The sequence below is a fragment of the Saccostrea echinata genome, unplaced genomic scaffold (assembly GCF_033153115.1).
Source record: "Saccostrea echinata isolate AGI-Se365-2 ecotype Australia unplaced genomic scaffold, CSIRO_AGI_Sech_v1 ptg000004l, whole genome shotgun sequence".
In the NCBI taxonomy this organism is placed as follows: Eukaryota; Metazoa; Mollusca; class Bivalvia; order Ostreida; family Ostreidae; genus Saccostrea; species Saccostrea echinata.
The window spans coordinates 188406-208824 of NW_026889753.1; the positions used below are offsets into that span (position 1 = coordinate 188406).

General features: G+C 32.2%; 2 protein-coding genes across 2 annotated transcripts; both read left to right on the forward strand.

Annotated features, from left to right (window-relative positions):
* Window positions 1-14712, forward strand: LOC133178947 (uncharacterized). The gene is made up of 5 exons (XM_061313598.1): window positions 1-75; window positions 13257-13384; window positions 13510-13637; window positions 14251-14395; window positions 14614-14712. The coding sequence occupies exons 2-5, from the start codon at window positions 13258-13260 to the stop codon at window positions 14670-14672; spliced, it is 459 nt and encodes a 152-aa protein (XP_061169582.1). The 5' UTR covers window positions 1-75; window position 13257; the 3' UTR covers window positions 14673-14712.
* On the forward strand, window positions 14676-20419 carry LOC133179216 (uncharacterized; the record flags this gene model as incomplete). Its single annotated transcript, XM_061314007.1, has 11 exons — window positions 14676-14750; window positions 14965-15100; window positions 15189-15284; window positions 15742-15881; window positions 16002-16090; window positions 17502-17586; window positions 17861-17932; window positions 18045-18140; window positions 18282-18440; window positions 18674-18769; window positions 20234-20419. Coding segments are annotated over 11 exons (1158 nt in total), but the record flags the coding sequence as incomplete, so codon positions are not given.

Sequence of the window (20419 nt, forward strand, 5' to 3'; positions counted from 1 at the left end):
CATGCGACATTACAATTGTTCAACCAAGTTTATTCTATTTAGCTTTGATAATTGTGTGCTGAAATTCAAATGAAGGTAAGTGAAGACCATTTTGTTTACTTATTACAATGCTAGGGGGTTGTGAGATTCCTGGATTAGACATTTTACTATTCCTTATCATTATGATTAATGATTATAATTAATAATAACTACAAATTGTATGTCTATGGAAACAAGGCCTAGGAACCAACCCCTCAAAAGCTCTGTAAGAATATAGAAATAAAGCCTTTAATTTATTCCCCTTTATCCGATAACTCATTTATAATTCATTAATGATTAAATCATTAATTATTCACTTGGGAAATAATATTAAGTGTAGAGACTAATGAGAAGAAAAGGAGATGAAAATTTCTGTCACAATGCACATTTTCATTAAGAAATTTCTTTATTGTTAAGTAAATGCCCAAACTTGAATTCTCTGTACGTTATTAGGTGTGTAAATTACATTAACACCTCAGGACTAGACAGGAAGAAAGTCTAACTTGTTTGCACTAGGTACCAGCATGTTTAATTTAACTTCTTAAGATATACATGATACATCTTGAACCTCAGAGCATGTTGTAGACAACCTACAAAGAAAACCTTTAAGCATGTACAGTCACTAAATATCAAACAAATATTAAATTTTGACTACATTTTCTTGCAAATACTGATCAGTCCACATGCAACACACAGCACTGATAATTCAGAGTATTTTGTTAATTTTCTTACACTGAAACTTTTGTATTATCCTGCACTAAACTGTATCTCATTTAAAAACGCATATACACTTGACAAAATTGCTAACGCGCCACGAAAGTAAATTTATGTTTTACTTTCAAAACTTTTTTATGATGTATTTGATATATGATTATGTTACTTATGTAAAAATGAGTCATTTAAATGTCTTAAATGATAAATAACTACAAAGTTAACTGAAGCGTAACCATTTTGTAGAAAAAAATGAAAATTGTGCCCATATTTTTTTAGAGGAGTATATTTCTATTTTTTTCTTTTTGTTTGTTTTCTTTATGTTTGTACTAATTAAAAACTCAGCTAAAAAATTCAACAATATGCAGCGTTTGACCCTAGAAGAGTGTGCTAAAGCAACAAACAGGTCTCGTCTGAAGTCATCTTTTCGCAAGTTTTTCTGTCGATACAATGACCTTGTCAGCAATACAACCTATCATTGAGTCAAATGCTGCCTGACGTTTTTCATACTTATTGTTAGGCCATTATTTATACACTGAACTGTCTACGGATTTTTCCGGTTTAGTTTCCCGATCATGACAAGGAGCACACGGCGGGTGTGACCGGTCGGCAGGGAATACTCACTCCTCTATGACACCTGATCCCACCTCTAAATTTTGAGGTCCGTGTTTGCTCTGTTCCAAATTTGTATCGTTTCATTGGACTTTCGAGATTGAATGCTGTTCGTTATTTTCATATTTCATTCACTTTTTCTTTAACTATTTGGCATATAAATTTTTTCATGTACTTTTAAATTTATAGGCATCAAATTTTAGAATGTAGAGATTACTCTTCATTCAAAGAAAATCATGATTTTGTTTTTTCAAAGAGAATTAAAGTGGTGTCTATTGAATGTTTAAATACAATTTCTACTCAGAAGCGTTTGATTGGAATGAAAGTTAAGAATTATCGATATCTGTGGTACGGAAAAAAGCAAACATTATCTTTTGATCATGATGCTTTACGAAAATATGTGTCAGAAAATTTAGATTTTGGAGTGCATTGTTTTCATGTTTTGCAGACACTCAGCATCACGGAGCGGTTTATAAAAACATGGACGATATGCAAAATTCTAGAGACATATACGAAAGGTCTTATTTGTGTCGAATATTAAAAGGATTTATCAATCTAAAGAAACATGATATCCACCTCGGCTTCTCCTGGGTCTACATCATCTTTATTTGGATAAATGAATCTTTATGAAACCTTTGACAAAAGTAAATAATTATAATATAGTAAGAGGCCATAAGGGTGTGTGTGTGTGATTTTTTTTTTACTGTAGCATTACTTTCACTTTTTCTATTCTTAGAATGATGTAATCCTGCTATGCAGTAACATGATCCGCCCTAAGGTGAACCAGTTATCTTGAAGCATAAAATTTACAAGTGGTTACGATCTATATATATACCTCATAGATTTTTGGCAATTTAAGGGATTGTAGAGATATAATTGATTTTGATAAATAATGGCTTTGTCCTTCTCTGGAAATAAAAAAAATATTTAAAAAGGAATATTACATTTAAGAAGTGTTCATTTACATTAGATCTCGCTTAAAACCTGAAAGAGAATCAACAGATATAATAGTTCGTTTCAAAACATGACATTTTCTTACCGTAAAGCTACATAATGTTTTAGTAATATTAAAAGAAGCAAGCAGATAATTTATTTTGAACCTATATGAGTAGTTAAGACAACGGGAAAGCTAAGCCATACATGTTAATATATAATAAATGCACTGGATTAATAAATAACTGAAACTCTACTGAAAAACTAGGGAAACTTTGGCTTTTTAAAGTTTCCGTCAAGTTTTAAGACTAAAACTGCATGCTTCATCACATTTCCGCAGCCCGGAAACTTAAGTTTTGCAAGAATTGAAATGGTTTACGTAAAGGAAATTGGGTAAAACATGAATCAACTGCAATTAAGGTCTCGGTGTGCATAAAAGGTCTCATACATGTAGTTTATCTTGCATTTATTTTGTTTTCGCCTTTTTTGAGAGCCACTACTCAAATGTGATCAAGGTATTACAAAAGAGACGGAGTTTCTTCATTTTTATCTTGTGTAAACAGTAGTCAGGTGATAAAGGTATGCATTTTTTAAAATTATCTTTTTAAAACTTTAAATTATGTCAATCTCATACGAGTAATACCCATTGTACATAATTTAATTCAACGAAACAAGACTTTTGTTACTATTACAGTGTTCTGTCTCCACTGAGTACTTTCACTAAATACAGGTATAACTATATAAAACATTATGCAACAAGCGGTGGTTATTGAATTTCTTTTCCCACAAATTCTGAGGACTTTATTGAACAATCCCCCGTCCTCTGTTAAGAGTTGAAACAAAACATTTATTTCAGTCGATATTGTTTGATTTTCTGTGTTTCCTAGGCTGAATAAAAAGAACGTACAGCTTAAAATCTACGCTATAACCCAGTGGATTTGATATCGTGTATATAACGATACACCAAACATGCACTGTAACTATTGGTCTTTTTTAACACTTCTGTCTATAGTTACCTGAAACTATATATCATTGATCGGTGTAAATTTGTCCTGGTATTTTCGTTCTATACATAATATTAGTCATAACAAGTCACTGGGGTACTTTTGTTGATCATGTATCAAAAAATGAGCTCCCTAAACAGCAATATTTAAGCAAGAATATTGTTTAGTGTTCATAAAATCTTTACTTAAACATGAAAAATGTAATTTTACAATAGGATTATTTTCATTTTTTTTATTTACGTAAATTCAAAAAATAATAATCCTGTGAGAAAGGGCTTTATACAGTATTTCTTACAGGTCGAAGCAATTATCAAAAATAGATATTATAACCAAACGGTGTTGATTTACTTTCATATGCATGTTAGATAGTCAAATTTGTTGGTTTTAAAACATTTAGTACAAAGTACGTATACTGTTACCCTACCGCGTGCATAAACCACGCTCTCCTGGTAACATCACATAGAAACAGTTGAAAATGCACATCGACGTGTAACAGTATAAAATTTTTAAATCTGATTAAAATCAGATCCTCGATGCTCCTTTTTTAACGATATGTCGCTTACTGCGCAGAATGGTTTACCTTGACATTTTTCTTTATATTCATTAAAAATACATCAGTGTAACAAAAAATATTACATGATTTTTTAGGGTAACATGTGAAATTGTTATCTTTGAAAACCATTCAAGACTTCGGCCTTGCCTCGGTCAACAATGGTTTTCGCGAGATAACAAATTCACATGTTTCTCTAAAAAAAAAAATCATGTAATAGTTTTGTAATGAGTCCTTTTTAAGGAAGATTTTTTGAAATTGATGGTTTTCGATTTTTTTTATAGAAGATGAACTTTGCAATACTTTGAAACTTGAAGAAAACAAAATGTAAAATCTAGGAGTTTGTATAATTATATATGTATTAAGGAGGGATTCTTCTCATATTTCTTGTATCTAAAAATTTATGAAAATTTCATAGATTCAAGAAGACATTATCACTAAGTGATGGTATCAATTAGATTAAAGTGACACCGTGACAGAAAAACGGGAAAATCGACAAAAGTAGCATTTATGCATGGCACATTTTGTTCAGTTCTTGAAAGTATTAGGTTTCAGGAAAATGCAGGTTTCAGAACCTAAAAAATCTACTTTAATGGAGAAAAATAGAAGTAAAAAAAACTTTGTATAACCCAACACAAAAATATTGCTTCACTTCTTCCTCTTTATTGTACGCATGCGCTAAAAAGTTGAAGAATTTACCATGGTTTAAATTTTAAATTTTCAATTCCATAGACATAAATATCGGATGACCGAGAATTTTTATACAATCTTCAATAAAGATGATCAGAACTTATTTCTCACTTCTGCTTGCTCCAATTTAATGTTGTTTACAAGTTTCATGCTAAAAATAAAGGACGCGTGACCTTGAAATTGTAGACATTGACGATAAAACCAAAGCGATAGATACAACATTTGTTTTTCCGGCACTTACATTTTGCTGCTTTTTTCTTGCTTTACGGTGCAGTTGAGTTGCCAAAACTTCATTATATTCATATTTCACATAAATCTTTTGTTTTGTGATACAACTTTCATAAAAGAAACACATGATTTTGACTCATTATTTAACTTTAAATTTGACCATTTTATTTTAGAAGAAATGTCAGGTCAAGGTCATTATCTTTTTCCTTGACATTGAAATAAAATACTCTAGCCAATCATGCGATGCTTACTTCTATTTCAAAAGATTTATTTAAATGTTTTTCTTTTGCATAAAAATATAAGGTTTATCAGATGATACTACCAAATTGACATAAATAATTTAACTGAAATAGATATAGGCTAATCTTAATTTCCTCTATTTTTCTTATTTATTTATTAATTTTTTTTTTTTTTTTTTTTTTTTTTTTTTTTTTTTGATATAAAAGTTATTTTTATATGTTTCGTTTATTTAAATTTTTCTTATTTTCACATATGTTAAAGTACTCGTACTCATATAAAGATACAAATTGATACAAAAACAAACCGTTTTGACCATTTACTAAGAGAGAAAACACATTTTTTACATTTTTTTTTTTTTGCTCAAATCTATACTTAGATTGGAAGCTTTTAAAAGCTAACATAATTGTAGTTTGTTTAGAAAAGTATTTGATATATTTTAAAACTTCAATCAAATATTATTAATTTTCCTTACATTTGAATTTTTTTTCAAAGTCTTGATTGTTTAAAAATTTTATCTAAATTCATTGTTCTATAGTAATTTTGAGAAGCAGAGGAGGAGATATTTTTATACGCCATCGTTCCATCAAAAATATATTCCCTGCTAGATTTCAAACTCAGATTACTATTTCTATTTAAAGATGTGCAATTATGAAGAGGAAAGAAAAATGTGATCTTTTAAATTCTTTATATCTAAATATGTAAGACATATAAGCGAATATACTTTGAATATTTCATCTAGTCAAAAACCGGACAAGAATCCATCCTTAAGTTAAAAGTATGACCGGGATACAATAAAGAGTATACTCTATTTCAAAGTAATGAAAATTAGTTTTAACTTTTAACCGATCACTATCGTAATAAAGTTTCTGCGTTAAAAAATCCTAGTTTACATGCAAGTAGTTCTTACAACGCAAAGCGCGGATTTAGAATTAGAGTGAGAGAGGTCCGCTCCCCCGTGGGATTTTCAATAGTAACGGGTGGGTTCTCCTCGATTACATGTTCGCTCTGAGTGGTTTCGCCCCGATTATACCTGTAACTTCTCATTAAAGGTGTCAAATTTTTGCACGTGTGGATTTTGGCAGGTTGCTATGACAACTATGTTTGTGGTTTTTGCGTGTGTGTCATGCGAAAGGTTTTTATTGTATCCAAGGCGATCTGCAAGGTACGCTTCCGTTTTCAATGATGTTCAAATTTTCAGAAAAGGATGGAGACTGTTGGAATAAAATTGAAACGATTAAGCTAAAGGGGGAGTTTCGATAAGGCCATTTTTTGGCCCTTCGCGAAATCTTATGAAATTTTGATATTTTGTAGAAAAACTCCTTATCTTCCTAAAAATAGGAAAATAATTTATGTTGCGCATTTTCCGGTCACATGATAATTGAAAAGTTAACTATACTCCCTTTCGTATATTTTTGGAGTAGACATTTTAATAGGGGGAAATTGGATTTTTTTAAACGTCAAAATCGTAAATGAAATAGGATAGATATTAATAAAGACATAACTTAACCTTGGCGGCGGCCAGAAACTTATCTGGTAGCCGCCACATAAATAACTAGATGCCGCCGATGTGTTGACATGCGGTCTACATGCGGTAGACATGCAATCTAATAATACATAAATTTAAAGGGAAACGTAACCTTATGAAATCATTTTTTGTAGGAAGTGTAGATTTGATCTTTGCTAATAAGGCATGAAACTCCCAGATTTGACTACAAACATAAGCTGTAGATGTCGTTAAAGCAAAAACGCTACTATTTTATCTGGCGGCTGCCAGATATTTCACTGGCAGCCGCTAGAAAATTATATGGCGGCCGACAGATATTTTTTTTACCAAGTACCTACCGGCTTGCTTCCGTATATTGCAATGTATTTGAAAATATGATTGATATTAATTACAGTCAAAATATTTTATCATGATACGTAATTATATGTGAAAAGTCAAATGATGTAAAAACCTATAATGAATTGAGTGTTTGCTTTTCATTATGAAACTTAGAATTATTTGCCCACATAGATCTCGTTATGTTTTCAGCATAACTGAGAGAATCCCAGCCAGTACTAACTTCCTCTCGCTTCCCAACTCTCCATAGATACTTAAGTTGCTTCACCAACTCTAGTCACTTCTCATTTAGAGAGTTTTAGATTTCATTATATATGATTTGCTAGACCAGAGCCGCATGCAGTTCGAAAAAGATGGGTAAACGCCAAAGATATGTGTTTAATCCGTAATCCTGCAGAAATACGCGCCTCAACATCCAAACTTAAAACATTCCACGTTCCCTATATCAACCACACGGAGATATATGGGCGCTTCCATAGCATGTTGGAGCGTGGATTTCTATTTACAAGAATGTTTAAAATAACTATACATGATAAATAACGTTAAGGAGAGGACTTCCTCCAAAACTTATTTTTTGTTCAGCCAGTCGGAAAATGTAATGGAGATCCAACATCTGAACCATTTCTGGTAGTGTGCAATCCTAGATGCATCTTCAGTGCAAGTTTGGTCACGATAGGGCTTATAGCTACATAAGAATGAGACCCGCTTCAAAATCTTTAACCTGCTCACTCATTAAGAAAATGTATGTCAGATCCAGCATCTGCAGCAAGTCTAGTGTGCATCCGAAGATGCATCATGAAGCAAGTCTGATCAACAAGTGCTTACAGGTGCTCTGCTCCAAAAACTTAAATCTGTTCTCAAAACATTTACCTGGACATTCTTTGGCTGAAAATGCAGCATCTGAAACCTGACTGGTGACAAGGAAACACACTAGATCGGGTGACTCTGATTAAAATAGGGCATAGATATACTTGAAAAAAAATCTGCATCAAAAACTTTACCTGGAACACCGACGGCGACGGTATTACAAAAGCTCCCCCATCTTCGTAGAGTTGAGCTAAAAATGTGACGTTAACGCTATATGTTGGCGACGAAAAAAGTATCGAAGTGAAAATAGGATACGAAAATGTTTTCTATTGTTAATATTATCGAGAATCTTCTTTGATTAAAAGAATGCTACTTTTGGCTAAGTATTTTAACAGGAACTCAGATTAAGAAACCAGGAGCTTCTAATTTTAGATGTGCAAATTTTATGCAATTTTCAATTTTTGGATATTAAGTGCACACGCGACACTCATCATATTTCAAGATATTAGTGTGCAGAGTATATATAATTACTGAGCAAATTTAGGTGAGTGTCCCTCATGCACTTCATATTCTAAACATCGATTTATAAATGCAACCCTCATATTTTCCCATAAGCCTAATGTTAACGCATCTGAGGGTACGTCTAAGTATGTGTCAGCTGCGGTGTGAATTCATCTCATATCAACTTTTGAAATATAAATAACAAAAGTTAACACATTTATCTTAAATTATAAACTAATTTTGAAAAAAATAAATTGAAATTTATTTTTATGAAAAAAAGTGGGCCGAAACTCCCCCTATATTTATTTTACATATTTAAACATAAATGAGTTGTTATCTTCCCATGTTCATGATTTTTTTGAAAGAAAAGTTTGATTCATCTCACGTTAAAATCGGAAATAATTGTTTGGTATTGATTGGCAACTAATAATTGAATTTAATTAAAGTGCTCATTAATTATGTTGATCTAAACACCCACTGATCAAACGACTTTTGCTTAAATAAACATCAAGTACACTGTATGATTGAAGAAAACCACTCGTGGCGAATCCACTCGGAGCGAACAGGTGTTTGGGGCGAAAACACCCGGATTCTTTTCAATTATTTAATTATAACTTTAAGTAACCAAATATGAACTTGGACACTCCTCTAAAACATGCTCCCCTCTTAAAACGGTTAGACGAGTCTTATAAATGAAAAAGAAATATGACGAGGGAAAGTGACACCCGACCCTCGACCCCATCCCCTCCCCCGAAATAAGCTTTTTAGGTTTTGGCAAGCTGTTTACGGCTTTATTTTTTGCTTTTGTTTTGTTGTGTTTTGTATATTTTTTTAATTTGTTTCAATTATTATTGTCAATAAATGTTCGAGTTATATTATTTATTTTAGTTAGTGGTGTGGAACACCCCCCCCCCCCCATCCCTCCCTCCCCCGAATGAAAAACTGAGGGTTTTTTTTTTGTTTTTTTTTTTTGTTTTTTTTGCTCGTCAAAAATGTTCGAAGCCCTTATTTGTTTTAGTTGTATGGACCCCCAACCCCTTGAAAAAAAATTCCTGGGTCCGCGCCTGCGAAGGATAAAGTGCAGAGTCTTGTATTTTCTTATTTGATTTGTTAAGGGTTCTGATTGATGTACACGCGGTATTACAATTCAACTGCAAAGTTTATCATAATTATTTTTTGCATAAATAATCAATAAAGTTGAGTGTAAATCATCTTATTTACTTACATTTATTAAAACGCTTAATTTTCACAATCCTCAATTTTATTGTTAATTAAATTATTTACCTAAACAAGACTTTAAGTCATAAAAAATGTTATTTTGCCTCCATCGCGTACTGTTTTTCATACAGGCAGAAAATGAAAGGTATTTCGATACACCATACAGAAGAAAAAATATCGAATTCATACGGACTTAATTGGACAAACTGTTTCGCTGTTTTAGGACTTAAAGGAAAGCATTTTATGTTAACATTTTTTCTCTCGATTTTTCAATTGGCTGCCTTGTTGATTGATTACATGTTATTTAGCGTCCCATTCAAGAATTTTTAACTCATATAGAGACGTTACCATATGCCGGTGAAGGGCTTCAAATTTAAACCTATAATCCGCACTTAGGGCCATTGAGCCGTGAGGGTTCTTAATCGTGCCAACGCCTACTGTTACACGGGACCTTGGTTTTTAGGTCTTCCGAAAGACCTGTGACTTTTACTTATAATGCCGGGGGCTTGGCGAAGGAACAGTCACTACCTATGTTTATGTCTTAAGTTTCAGGAGGAGCGGCGAACGAGAATCGAACCCGCGCCTGCCGATCACGAAGGGTACGTCCCCAGTAGGCTACCGTGATCGCCAGATGTATTGTCGAGGAAAGAGTATATTATTTAGAATTTGCCCCCTATTTCGAGTAAAATGGGACATATTACTACTTACTATATTGTTAGTTTTTGTTAAAAACAAGTATATAGTGAGAAGATCCAATTTGTGATACAATTTTTTGTATTTTAATGCAGCAGTTGGCAGTTGCTATAAAGAAGCACATTCACCCATCAAAAATCGTTTAAAAGATATTTCTCTACATAAATTTAGTATACTTAGACTATTTAAAGATCTTGGCATAAACATTATCTGCAACCATCTACTTTAAAATCAATTAAAGGTTGGAAAATTTCGTGTTAACTGTATTTGACACTGTGGGCCATGTAGTGGAGGAGGCATCAAGTTTAGATTGTTAAATATGTGTATGAAATATGAAGATAACGAACAGTATTCAATCTCGAAAGTCAAATGAAACGATACAGATTTGGAGCAGAGCAAACACGGACCTCAAAATTTAGAGGTTGGATCAGGTGCCATGGAGGAGTGAGTATCCCCTGCCGACCAAGCACACCCGCCGTGTGCTCCTTGTCATGATCGGGAAGCAAAAACCGGACAAAATCCGTAGACAGTTCAGTGTATGAATAATGGCCTAACAATTAGTATGAAAAACGTCAGTCAGCATTTGACTCAATTATAGGTTGTATGTGCTGACAAGGTCATTGTATCGACCGAAAAACGTGCGAAAAGATGACTTCAAACGAGACTGTTGATACCCTTGTTTCGTCAACTTGTTTGTCAATAGCTTGCCTCAATTTAGAAATTGTTCATTCATTTATGACCTACAATTATTACACTTGAAATTTGGCTGAAATAAGCTTGTCTTAACTTTTAATCGTCTGTTTTGTTTAAAAAATGGCTAGAGTAATTAAAAATGATTTTTTTTATTTCCAATGGTGCACAATTTTTATGTACATAAATTCATATGATAAAGTTATTATCTTGAATTTTCCTCGACAACTTCACTATTTGGCCCATAATCCTGATTGTATACTTTAAACATTAGTTGATCTGGAAAAATATTATTATTAGAAAGAAATGATCTGTTGTGATGAAGTACGCGATATTTTAAGTACTTAATTGTGAAATTTGCGTCGCAGATCAATAAACTTGTATGATTGCTTGATCCAAAACCACCTGTTCCTTTCCCCGATGTAGTGAACAGTGAGAAACATTTTTACAGGACTCGGACTACCAGATCAAGAAGTGAGCGCCCAACCACTAGGCTTCCAATTGAAGCCCCTCGAAGAAAGATTATTTTTGAAACGCATATATTTATCAGTTTCTGAATCAAAATTCATTTGGTTGGTTCTTTAATTTACATGCTGACTTTAAAAAAACATACATGAAAGAAAGAAAGGATTTCATTATTTTTTCTTTACATGTACAGAATTATGATTTTTTTTCTTTGTACTGTGTAAATTTTAATTAGTGTTTTTTTTCTTTACGCATTTCCGTTTACTTAACGTATTTGCAATTTCAAACGAAGAATCAAATTGTTTGAAGCAAATGAAGTATATGTATAGAGACTAATAAGGAGTGAATGGAAATTCCTCTCTCAAATTAGAGAGATCTCCTTCAGGAAATAACTTTAGTGGCATAACAAAATATCTCAAAAGTTGAAATTAGCTGATAGCTTTTGAGAAGTAAGATGACTCATAAAATTAACACCTCGGGATTGGGCTGTACGAAAGTACAACTTGTGTGCACCATAGGAACTATTAAGTTTAAATTATTTTAAGGTTTACATGATATATCTTTAGATGATGGAGATGCTTACTCCTCCAGGGCACCTGCTCCCACCTCTGATGTTTTTAGAGGTCCGTGCTTCCTCTGCTCCCAATTTGTATTATTTCAATAGACTTTTGAGCTTGATTACTGTTTGTTATCTCCATATTTCATGATATAAAAGATCATGAGGCCCTGGTCACGTTGTAGACAAATTACAAAGAAAACCTTGTAGGCATGCAGAGACACAAAATATCAAAATAAGATTGAATATTGAGTACGTTTTCTTGCAAGTCTAGATTCGTCTACATGTACATTCGGAAAACAAAAATAATTCACAGTATTTTTGTTGATTTTTTAATTTGAAACAAACTGTTGATTATTTTTTTAGCTTAACTATAGGTTATTTTACAAAAATGCATATAAACTTATTTATTTATATGTGTTCCATGAATGTAAAGCAATTGAATGAAAATGACATTTTTGTGTTTGATATCGATAGAAGAGTTGTGCATACTTTTAAGCAGAAAGGCAGTGTTGAACCTTTATCCAAAGAATTTAATTCAATGTATAATGTGCTGCGGTATTTCTATGAATATATCTTAGAAATGATTTCAAAAATAGAGGTATGATTAATCATACCAGTAGTGTAGTCTTTTATTGTAGAATCAGATGAATCTTTTATTGTAGATTCAGATGCATTGAAAACATGACCCCTTGGTTATGATGGGACTACATTATGGTGTGAAACTTTTAAAGTAAATTGTTAAAATCAAGAAGAGAAGATTTTTCATCTGATATTTTCCTTATTTGATTGAATATTGCGCAATTTTAGAGGAATTGCGACTTGTATCTTTTCAAGGATATTTTTTTTGCTCTAAAATCCATAATGAAACTACAGAATAGATGTGTTCAATTCAGTGCAAGAGAAGCGAGGAAAGGAAGAATTTTATTGCGATATAATATTTTATAAACTCTGGTAATAACTAACACGAAAAATCCCTTAAACACATTGTTGACATGCGTTATCGGAATTTTGAAAAATGCAATTATAAACTCTCCAATTTTTCCATGGCTATGGGAATAGAATGGGCCACAATATTACATAGAATATAATAGAGAATCTTCGATTGATGAGCAGGTTCACGATTAGATTGAAAACACATGCAAATAATTCCTGTTTTTTATTACCAAAAGTTTCAGTTTTTGACGTTCACACTCTCTACGTAGAGATTAAAGAACATACTACAGTGAAGCAAGTACAAATTGAATTCAACTAACATCTAACATTTTAAAATGTTAAATCATGAGATATAAAATGAAAACACTTACAAAACTTATACGCAACAAAAATGCAATAAAAAATGCATGTCATAGTTGATTTCGGATAATCAACAAACACATCTCGTATTCTTTAGATTTAAAAATGTCCTTTGTTGGAACTATAGCAAGCAAATATATCAATAATTTCACAAATGATTGTGCTTGTACGTTAGGTTATACCTTATTAAATTACAGATTAAAGGATGGGAACAGAGGTATCCAAATACGGAAGTGATCAAGTCCTTGTCGACGCAAAAAGTGAATATATTGATGATGTCCTGCAACAGGAAGACAATGACAGCGATCATGAGAGCGAGGAACACGTTCACGGTAACATAAAGGGAAAACATTTATTTAACACAGAAGCGAGTTACAATCAGTCATCCGTTTATATAATCAATGTTTGAATAGTTGCAGTTAATGTTCTTTCATTTATGAATTTGTTTCTTTTTTAGAATTAAGTGAATTAGACAAGCTTGCGCAAACCATAGACCCAAACGATTATGTTGATCAGTATCCTTTCGAAAATCTCATTTTCGAGGGAGGTGGAGCAAAGGGGATAGCATATCCTGGAGCATTGAGGGTTAGATATAGGAGATTAATGTTAACTTGTATTTTGTAGTAGATGAGTACATGTATGAAAGTTTTAAATTCTATTATCGTTATATGTTAGGAGAATGCAATATGGTAGCACTGGCTTAGGTAAGCAACTTTCACTTTAGTCAATCTGTTCTGCTTTAACTCGACTTACTGTGATCAAAAGTCAATTTTCTAAATATAAAGGGCGATTCATTCATAATAACCCCAGATATCTTGTGATATATCGTATGCAGGGTCGTTCTTATGTAGGTAAATAATACGTAATGACATGCAGAAAAGAATTATTTCTGTACGATCAAACATTTAATGAAATGGAAACAATCACTTTGCAAAATGAATATATGGTTGTAGTTTCTGAAATGCTAAACATAAATAATGTTACAGGTTAATATACATTACTGATAATTTGTATCAATGTAAGATCAATATATTCAGGAAACTCTACTGTGACGTCGAATTCACCATTTTGTAATTGCACTAAAAAAGAAGTATTTATAGTAATGTCCATTAAAAAAATCATATTACAATTATCAGGTCAGTATTACAAATTTTTTGACCTAATTCACGTCGATTATTTATATATTATTCTTTCTCAGGCGTTAGAGGAAGTTGGTATTATGAAAAAGATCAAAAGATTTGCTGGTACAAGTGTTGGCTCTATAACGGCAACCATGGCTGCGCTTGGCTACAAAAGCACTGAAATTAGAGAAGTCATGTCAACAGATTTTTCAAAGTATTATGGTACTGCTCTAGATAAAAGATTTAATAATTGAAATAAGAGTATGTGCAAACTCATTTGAATTTAACATGCTTATTATTCAACTGAAAACTCAAGAAAAAAAGACTGAAACAAACTTTTTATTCATGAGTTGCAAACTTTTTCAAGAGAAACTATTATGAAGTTTAATGCAGAAAAGTGGTTCTGCGTGTTTGAGAGTCCTGTGTTTTTATGTTGAAAGATGCTAGGTTTGGAAAATTCAGTTTCATTCCAAATCTCCTCTGGTATTTGGGATGGTAACCACTTTATACCCTGTACGATTACATCGGAGAAATAGTTGAAAAGAAACTTGGGGACAAGGACGCTACATTTGAACAAGTAAATGTTTCATTTTTTGGATACATTCATAAAAGAATTATTTTTGCAAAATTTATGCTTCAAAAAATCTTTTACATCCGCGACAGAATTTTCATGTGAAATAAAGAATTATGTGAAGATGGCAATAGGAGTACACTAGTTTTCTTGTCATATGCATCAAAATTGTAAAACTATTTGACTTGTACTGAGTATTCTTTTAAATTGATTTCTTCAGCTTTACAAGAAATTAGGGAAGGAGTTGTGCATCGTTGCTACAAATCTTAATGATATGGAAGAAACCTATTTTCATCCTAAAACTACACCCAAAATGTCACTCAGGAAGGCGGTTCGTATGTCTATAAGCCTCCCAGGTTAGTTTCTGCAGTAAGTAACTTTCACTGTCTTATATATGTTCGATTTTATGTACTTTGTTTTAAATGTAGTTGTCTTGATTTGCAGGTATAATGCAGCCTATTAAACATACTGATTTTGGAGTGGAGAGCATGTATGTGGATGGTGGTGTACTCATCAACTACCCAATAGAGTGTTACGATGGTGAGTTGAAACATTCTACCAACTTTTCTGGAAGTAAAAACACGGAAGCAGGTTATTATTTTAGTTTAGAAGCAATCGGTCTGAATAAATAACATATATACATGTACTGATAAAACAGTGAATATTCTTTTACATTTTTTCTATAGCCAAATATATTTGATTTTTTAACATTTGTTTATAGGATAGGTACTTGCAAAATAAAATATCTCTTACCTGGAAAAAAAATGTGTTTCAAAGCACCCATTTCAGTTCTAAGCATTTTTAATTAAATGAGTATGCTTCTTCTCGATAAAATCTTAAATGTTGAATTTTATAAATATGCTTCGTAAATCATTTTCAGTCTTTCTAAAATGTAGCTTGCGACATCCTCTTCACTAAAAATCCATTGGTTGCATTTATTGGGTTTTTTTTAATTTTTTTTCCTTTAAGATCCTCTAAATTTTCTCACTATTTTCAGGATGGTGGCTTTCAATGAAAAAGGAGGATTCGTTTTTCAAAAGATTACAACCTTTAGAGAAACTCCCCTTTATAATGGATAGAAAAAACAGATTTGCCCCTGATAAGGCTCATTCGTTCAAATCGTTGGGATTCATACTGGTAATTAGTGGAACCTACTGTAATTTGTAGTCGACAGTATTTTTATACTAATTATGAACTGATCGAGGCCTTATTTTGTTGCGTTTTTTGTTTTCAATTCGACAAACATTTTTGTTTTAGTATTCTGATGATGAGATTCAGTCGTTCAAGTTAATATTTGAGTCAAGAAGGAAAACAAAATTAGAGTTCCCAGATACACCACTGGGAAGGTAAATTCATTTATGTTTTATAGGTGTTTAATTTGAAAATCTTGTTACTTGAATTTTCTACTATGCAATGTAGGGCAATCAGTTTAATCATTAAACATACATTTTACTTCGGATTTTAGGAAGGAAAATCGAGCAATCCATTTCTGTAATCTGTATCACGTTGAAATTTGAAACCCCTGTCATGTTATTTTTTTTTTCTAAATGTTAGATTAATTGGCATATACATGTATTCACATTTCCAACTGTTTTCTCTGTGATAACTCTTTGAAAGTTTGATAGTTGATATCATGATAAATAAAAATGAATTTGAATTTTGCCATATGTGAAAGGTCGAGTACCTAATGCATGTCAGTCCCTCGCGGATGACTTTGTTTTTGACGTCAGTAGGCGAGGACTATGGAAATTAACATGGAATGCCTCGTGTATTTTAAAAGTACGTGTATTAGACAGCATTTTCTATTTATATTTACACTTTTATTTCACATATAGATGTAAATATAAGGAATCACTTTTTAGTTTGTTGGGTATGCCAGGGAGATCAACGACTGTTGGAAACGTAGAATAATGCATAACGGGCTGTCGTTGATTCCCTCTTATATCCAATACATTAGACATTGATTCTTTAAATAACTAGCTATCATCTTTCTCCAAAGCAACTGCATGATGGCAGTGTGCGTGCTGTATCAAAAATAGGTCAGTAACTATATAACTTGTAGCATTTTTTCATCTTTAATCTTTTACCTAAGGCTTTATAATACTTAAAATGTAAAGCAGTTAAACAAGATTTTTGCGTTTGACCTCTCAACTTTTCATGAGTTTTTTGCCATCAGATGCTAAATGTTATAAGTAATTTTCAAGGAGTTTCACTTGCAACAAACATTTCCATTTCATTTTTACAGTTTTTTTTATTTCAATAGTAATCATGATCGATAGAATGTTTCATGTGGACCGCATATATTTGTTTTAAAAGAAAGGTTCTTTTTACAAACCAATTTCAAAACTATATCCCAATGCAATTGGCAGCATTGCCCTCGTTAGCTTAAGATTTTCCAAATTAACGAAAACATCTAGTAGCTTTTGTTTCTATTATTATTTCAATATAATATTTTTTATGATGAAATTTTATTGTAATTCATTCGTAATTGCTTTAGACACACTCTTGAATCACAGAAAAACAGGGCTTTTAAAAATATCATTCTTCAAGCTTTATTGGTAGTGTAAATAATTTATAGTTGAGAGATTATCTGTTTAATATTTGAGTCTTTTTCCCAATGATGATTTTGAAGCGGCTAGATTATTTATGATGTGTAGAAATTAAGATATTTCTTTAAATTATCATCTTACCTATTACTTACTTATACCTTACTTTAAAAGATATATTCTTTTCATTTAAACATTTATGAATTCAAAGAAAGGCAAGACAGAAACTTAAAGATGAAAAGAAGCTGAAAAAGGAGCACCAATGCGTGAGAACATCAGTTAGCAAGTTCTTAAAGGTAAATGTATTCAATATTTGTAATATGTTCAAATCTTATATTTTGAGTTAGATTCAAAGTGTGAACTCTAACTATATATCTTTGTACATTTCTGGTTTGTTAGATGAAAAAAAACATGCAAAGATAGTTCAATGTATTTTATAAATGTTAAAATAATTAAATAATTGTAAGACAAAGAAGTACGTTTTCTTTGATTTTTTTTTGGGGGGGGGGGGGTTACCAAAAATATTCGAGCACTTGATAACTTTCTGTGTATACTTACGTTTCTTAACAGATACTGCAAAAGCAAAACCTGGACAAAGATGAATTCATCAACAGAGAGGAACTACAGAACGCCTTAAAAAGTGTTTGTACAGTGTTGGTACAGCATGTACATTACTTGAAAGATATTTATAATAACCTCTCTCTATCTAAAGTAACATCATTTGTGATCTTAAAACATTTATGATTTCATTCAGGAGGACCTTACTGACTGTGACAAGAAACGTCTGTTTGGAAAGGACGTAACTGTTGAGAAAGTGGTGGCAAAACTAGACAAGGATGGAAATGGAAAGGTTCCATCTGCCTGAATATTTAAAGCCTACTTCACATACTTTTTCTCAAATAGGAATAAAAGTAGCTTGTCTTAAATCCTATAATCAACGTCAATACTTGAAATCAAAGAGATTTTTACCAGTACTTTTATTGAATATTAGGTCAGTTATGAAGAGTTAATTTCATTCATCGAAGAAACAGGGATCTCAGTGGTTCACAGAAGACTAGGGTTTGGTAGACAACAAGTGAATACGCTACTTTCATTATTACAAACCCTGTACAATACAATGTCATTAAATATCGTACGGATATCTGTCAGAGTAAGTTATATTTAAACATAAAATCAATTAACAGTGACATGGTTCTAGATCTTACGCCCCCTTTAATAGTTTTTGAGATTTAATGATAAGGCTATTTCTTCATCTTTATTAATATCATTATACAACTGTCCTATTATTATTTTTTTGTACTCTTCATTTTGTCCATCCCACCTGTAAAAATGGAGTTTGGCAGATACTGATACACTGTAATAACATGACCTGTATTATTTTAGGCTGCAGATGTGCCACGTACAGTTGGCTTGAACTCGCATTATATAGGAACCCTTACATTTGATTATACCAAAGAGGATGCAGATTTCGTCGAACAGGTAACAACACATAGAAGTTCGGTACTTTATCAAAGTAAGGTACTTAATCAAAGTACACTGAAAAACTATTTCTAAAGTATGATTTTATTGATAATCAAAGGGTTAACCACAAATTTAAGTGTTATCAGTTCACAACATGATGTTATCACCTTTTCGATTTTTCATACTTTTTTAGATATCTACGTATCTGACTTGAACAGATACTGCACTTTTCGAGACGTGCCTATTAGTAGTCAAGCCATAAGTCATAAGATAGCTAATCTTTTTGAAATAAATTTGTGGATATACATGTAAATCACTCATTATAGTTAGAGCGTTTGCTCTAGAATCGCGAAAAAAGGAGTTATACCTTACGTAGCGGGTTCGAATCCCACTGCGGAACCTGGAAGAGCGGTCTTTCAGCACTTTGAAGTGAAAGTTGCGGGTCCTTTGGATAAAACCGTATAAACCGAGGTCCCGTGTCGCAGTAGGTGCTAGCACGAAAAAGATCCCTTATTGCTCAATGGCCTTGAGTGCCGAGTATAGGTTTAAATTTGTAGCCCTCCAATGGCAACTGGTGGCGTCTCGATATGAGTGAAAAATTCTCGATGTTAAACTAAAAAAAAAAAGAAAACAAAATAAAACAAAATACAAAACAAACAAACACTCATTTTTAGTAGCAAGCTTATAAATTGTAACCTTATAGAAGTTTCTTTTTTCATAGGAATTATACATGTATATGTACAAAAGTTTAATTAATCTTCTCTGGCTTAACCATGCTAAAATTTATCTTTTTTACAAAGTAGATTGAATTCGTGGTCCATTACATGTAGTTCAAAGTTATTCGGGGAACACAGTAGAATTGATATCTTTTTAGTGATATGTTCTATAATTTTGTCTATTTTTAAGATTCGATGTAAGATAATAATATGGTAGAAGCTCGTAAAAACAATTAATTCTTCAATAAGATTACTATTGATTTCGATGCGTCTGTCGAGGTACGTGCATTTCTGTATACCGTTACGGTATTATCCGTATGCTCACATTTTGATTCTTCTTCCACAGTAAGAAATCGCTAAATTGCTCATGATTAAATTATAATTTATTATCCTTTCCGTTAGTATCAGAGGATGGATGTCAATTTTGCAGTTTTGAAAATTACCATAAAGTTTGCTAAGAATGTATAACACTTTAATGCCTAGCCTTGTTATCTTTCTAATTGTTTATAATTGTATCGAGTTACTGAACCACGGGCCTATCTCCATGCACCAGTATATATTTTTAATTGATACATGTTCACAATCGTGAAATACAGTATAAGCCTTTTAAATATAGTTTGTGGCTACAAGGGGTTCCATTACCTTCATGTATTCGAGAGAGAGAGAGAGAGAGAGAGAGAGATGTGATATGTGACCTTCGTCGCTTCGGTCTTTTGTTCGAATTATGAGAGATTCATTTTAATTAAACAGATGTATTTATTTTCAGGAGAGTTATAATACCACTATAGAATTCTTGAAGAACTTCGTGGCAAAACTAAAGATGGAAAAAGAAAGTGCCAAAGCTCCTGCCACAAGCACGAAGAATGCATTGGATAGCTAAAAAATGTTAACATTTCAGAAAAGATTTTTAGTTGATAAAGTGATGGTTTGTTTGAATACCCACCTTAGAATG

What these genes read in the sequence shown, in the direction of transcription:
- LOC133178947 (XM_061313598.1), top strand. Translation starts at nt 13,258, where the DNA reads ATGGGAACAGAGGTATCCAAATACGGAAGTGATCAAGTCCTTGTCGAC. An exon ending in GAGCGAGGAACACGTTCACG is followed by an intron (nt 13,385 to 13,509) that starts GTAACATAAAGG and finishes TTTCTTTTTTAG; the next exon opens with AATTAAGTGAATTAGACAAG. An exon ending in CATATCCTGGAGCATTGAGG is followed by an intron (nt 13,638 to 14,250) that starts GTTAGATATAGG and finishes ATTCTTTCTCAG; the next exon opens with GCGTTAGAGGAAGTTGGTAT.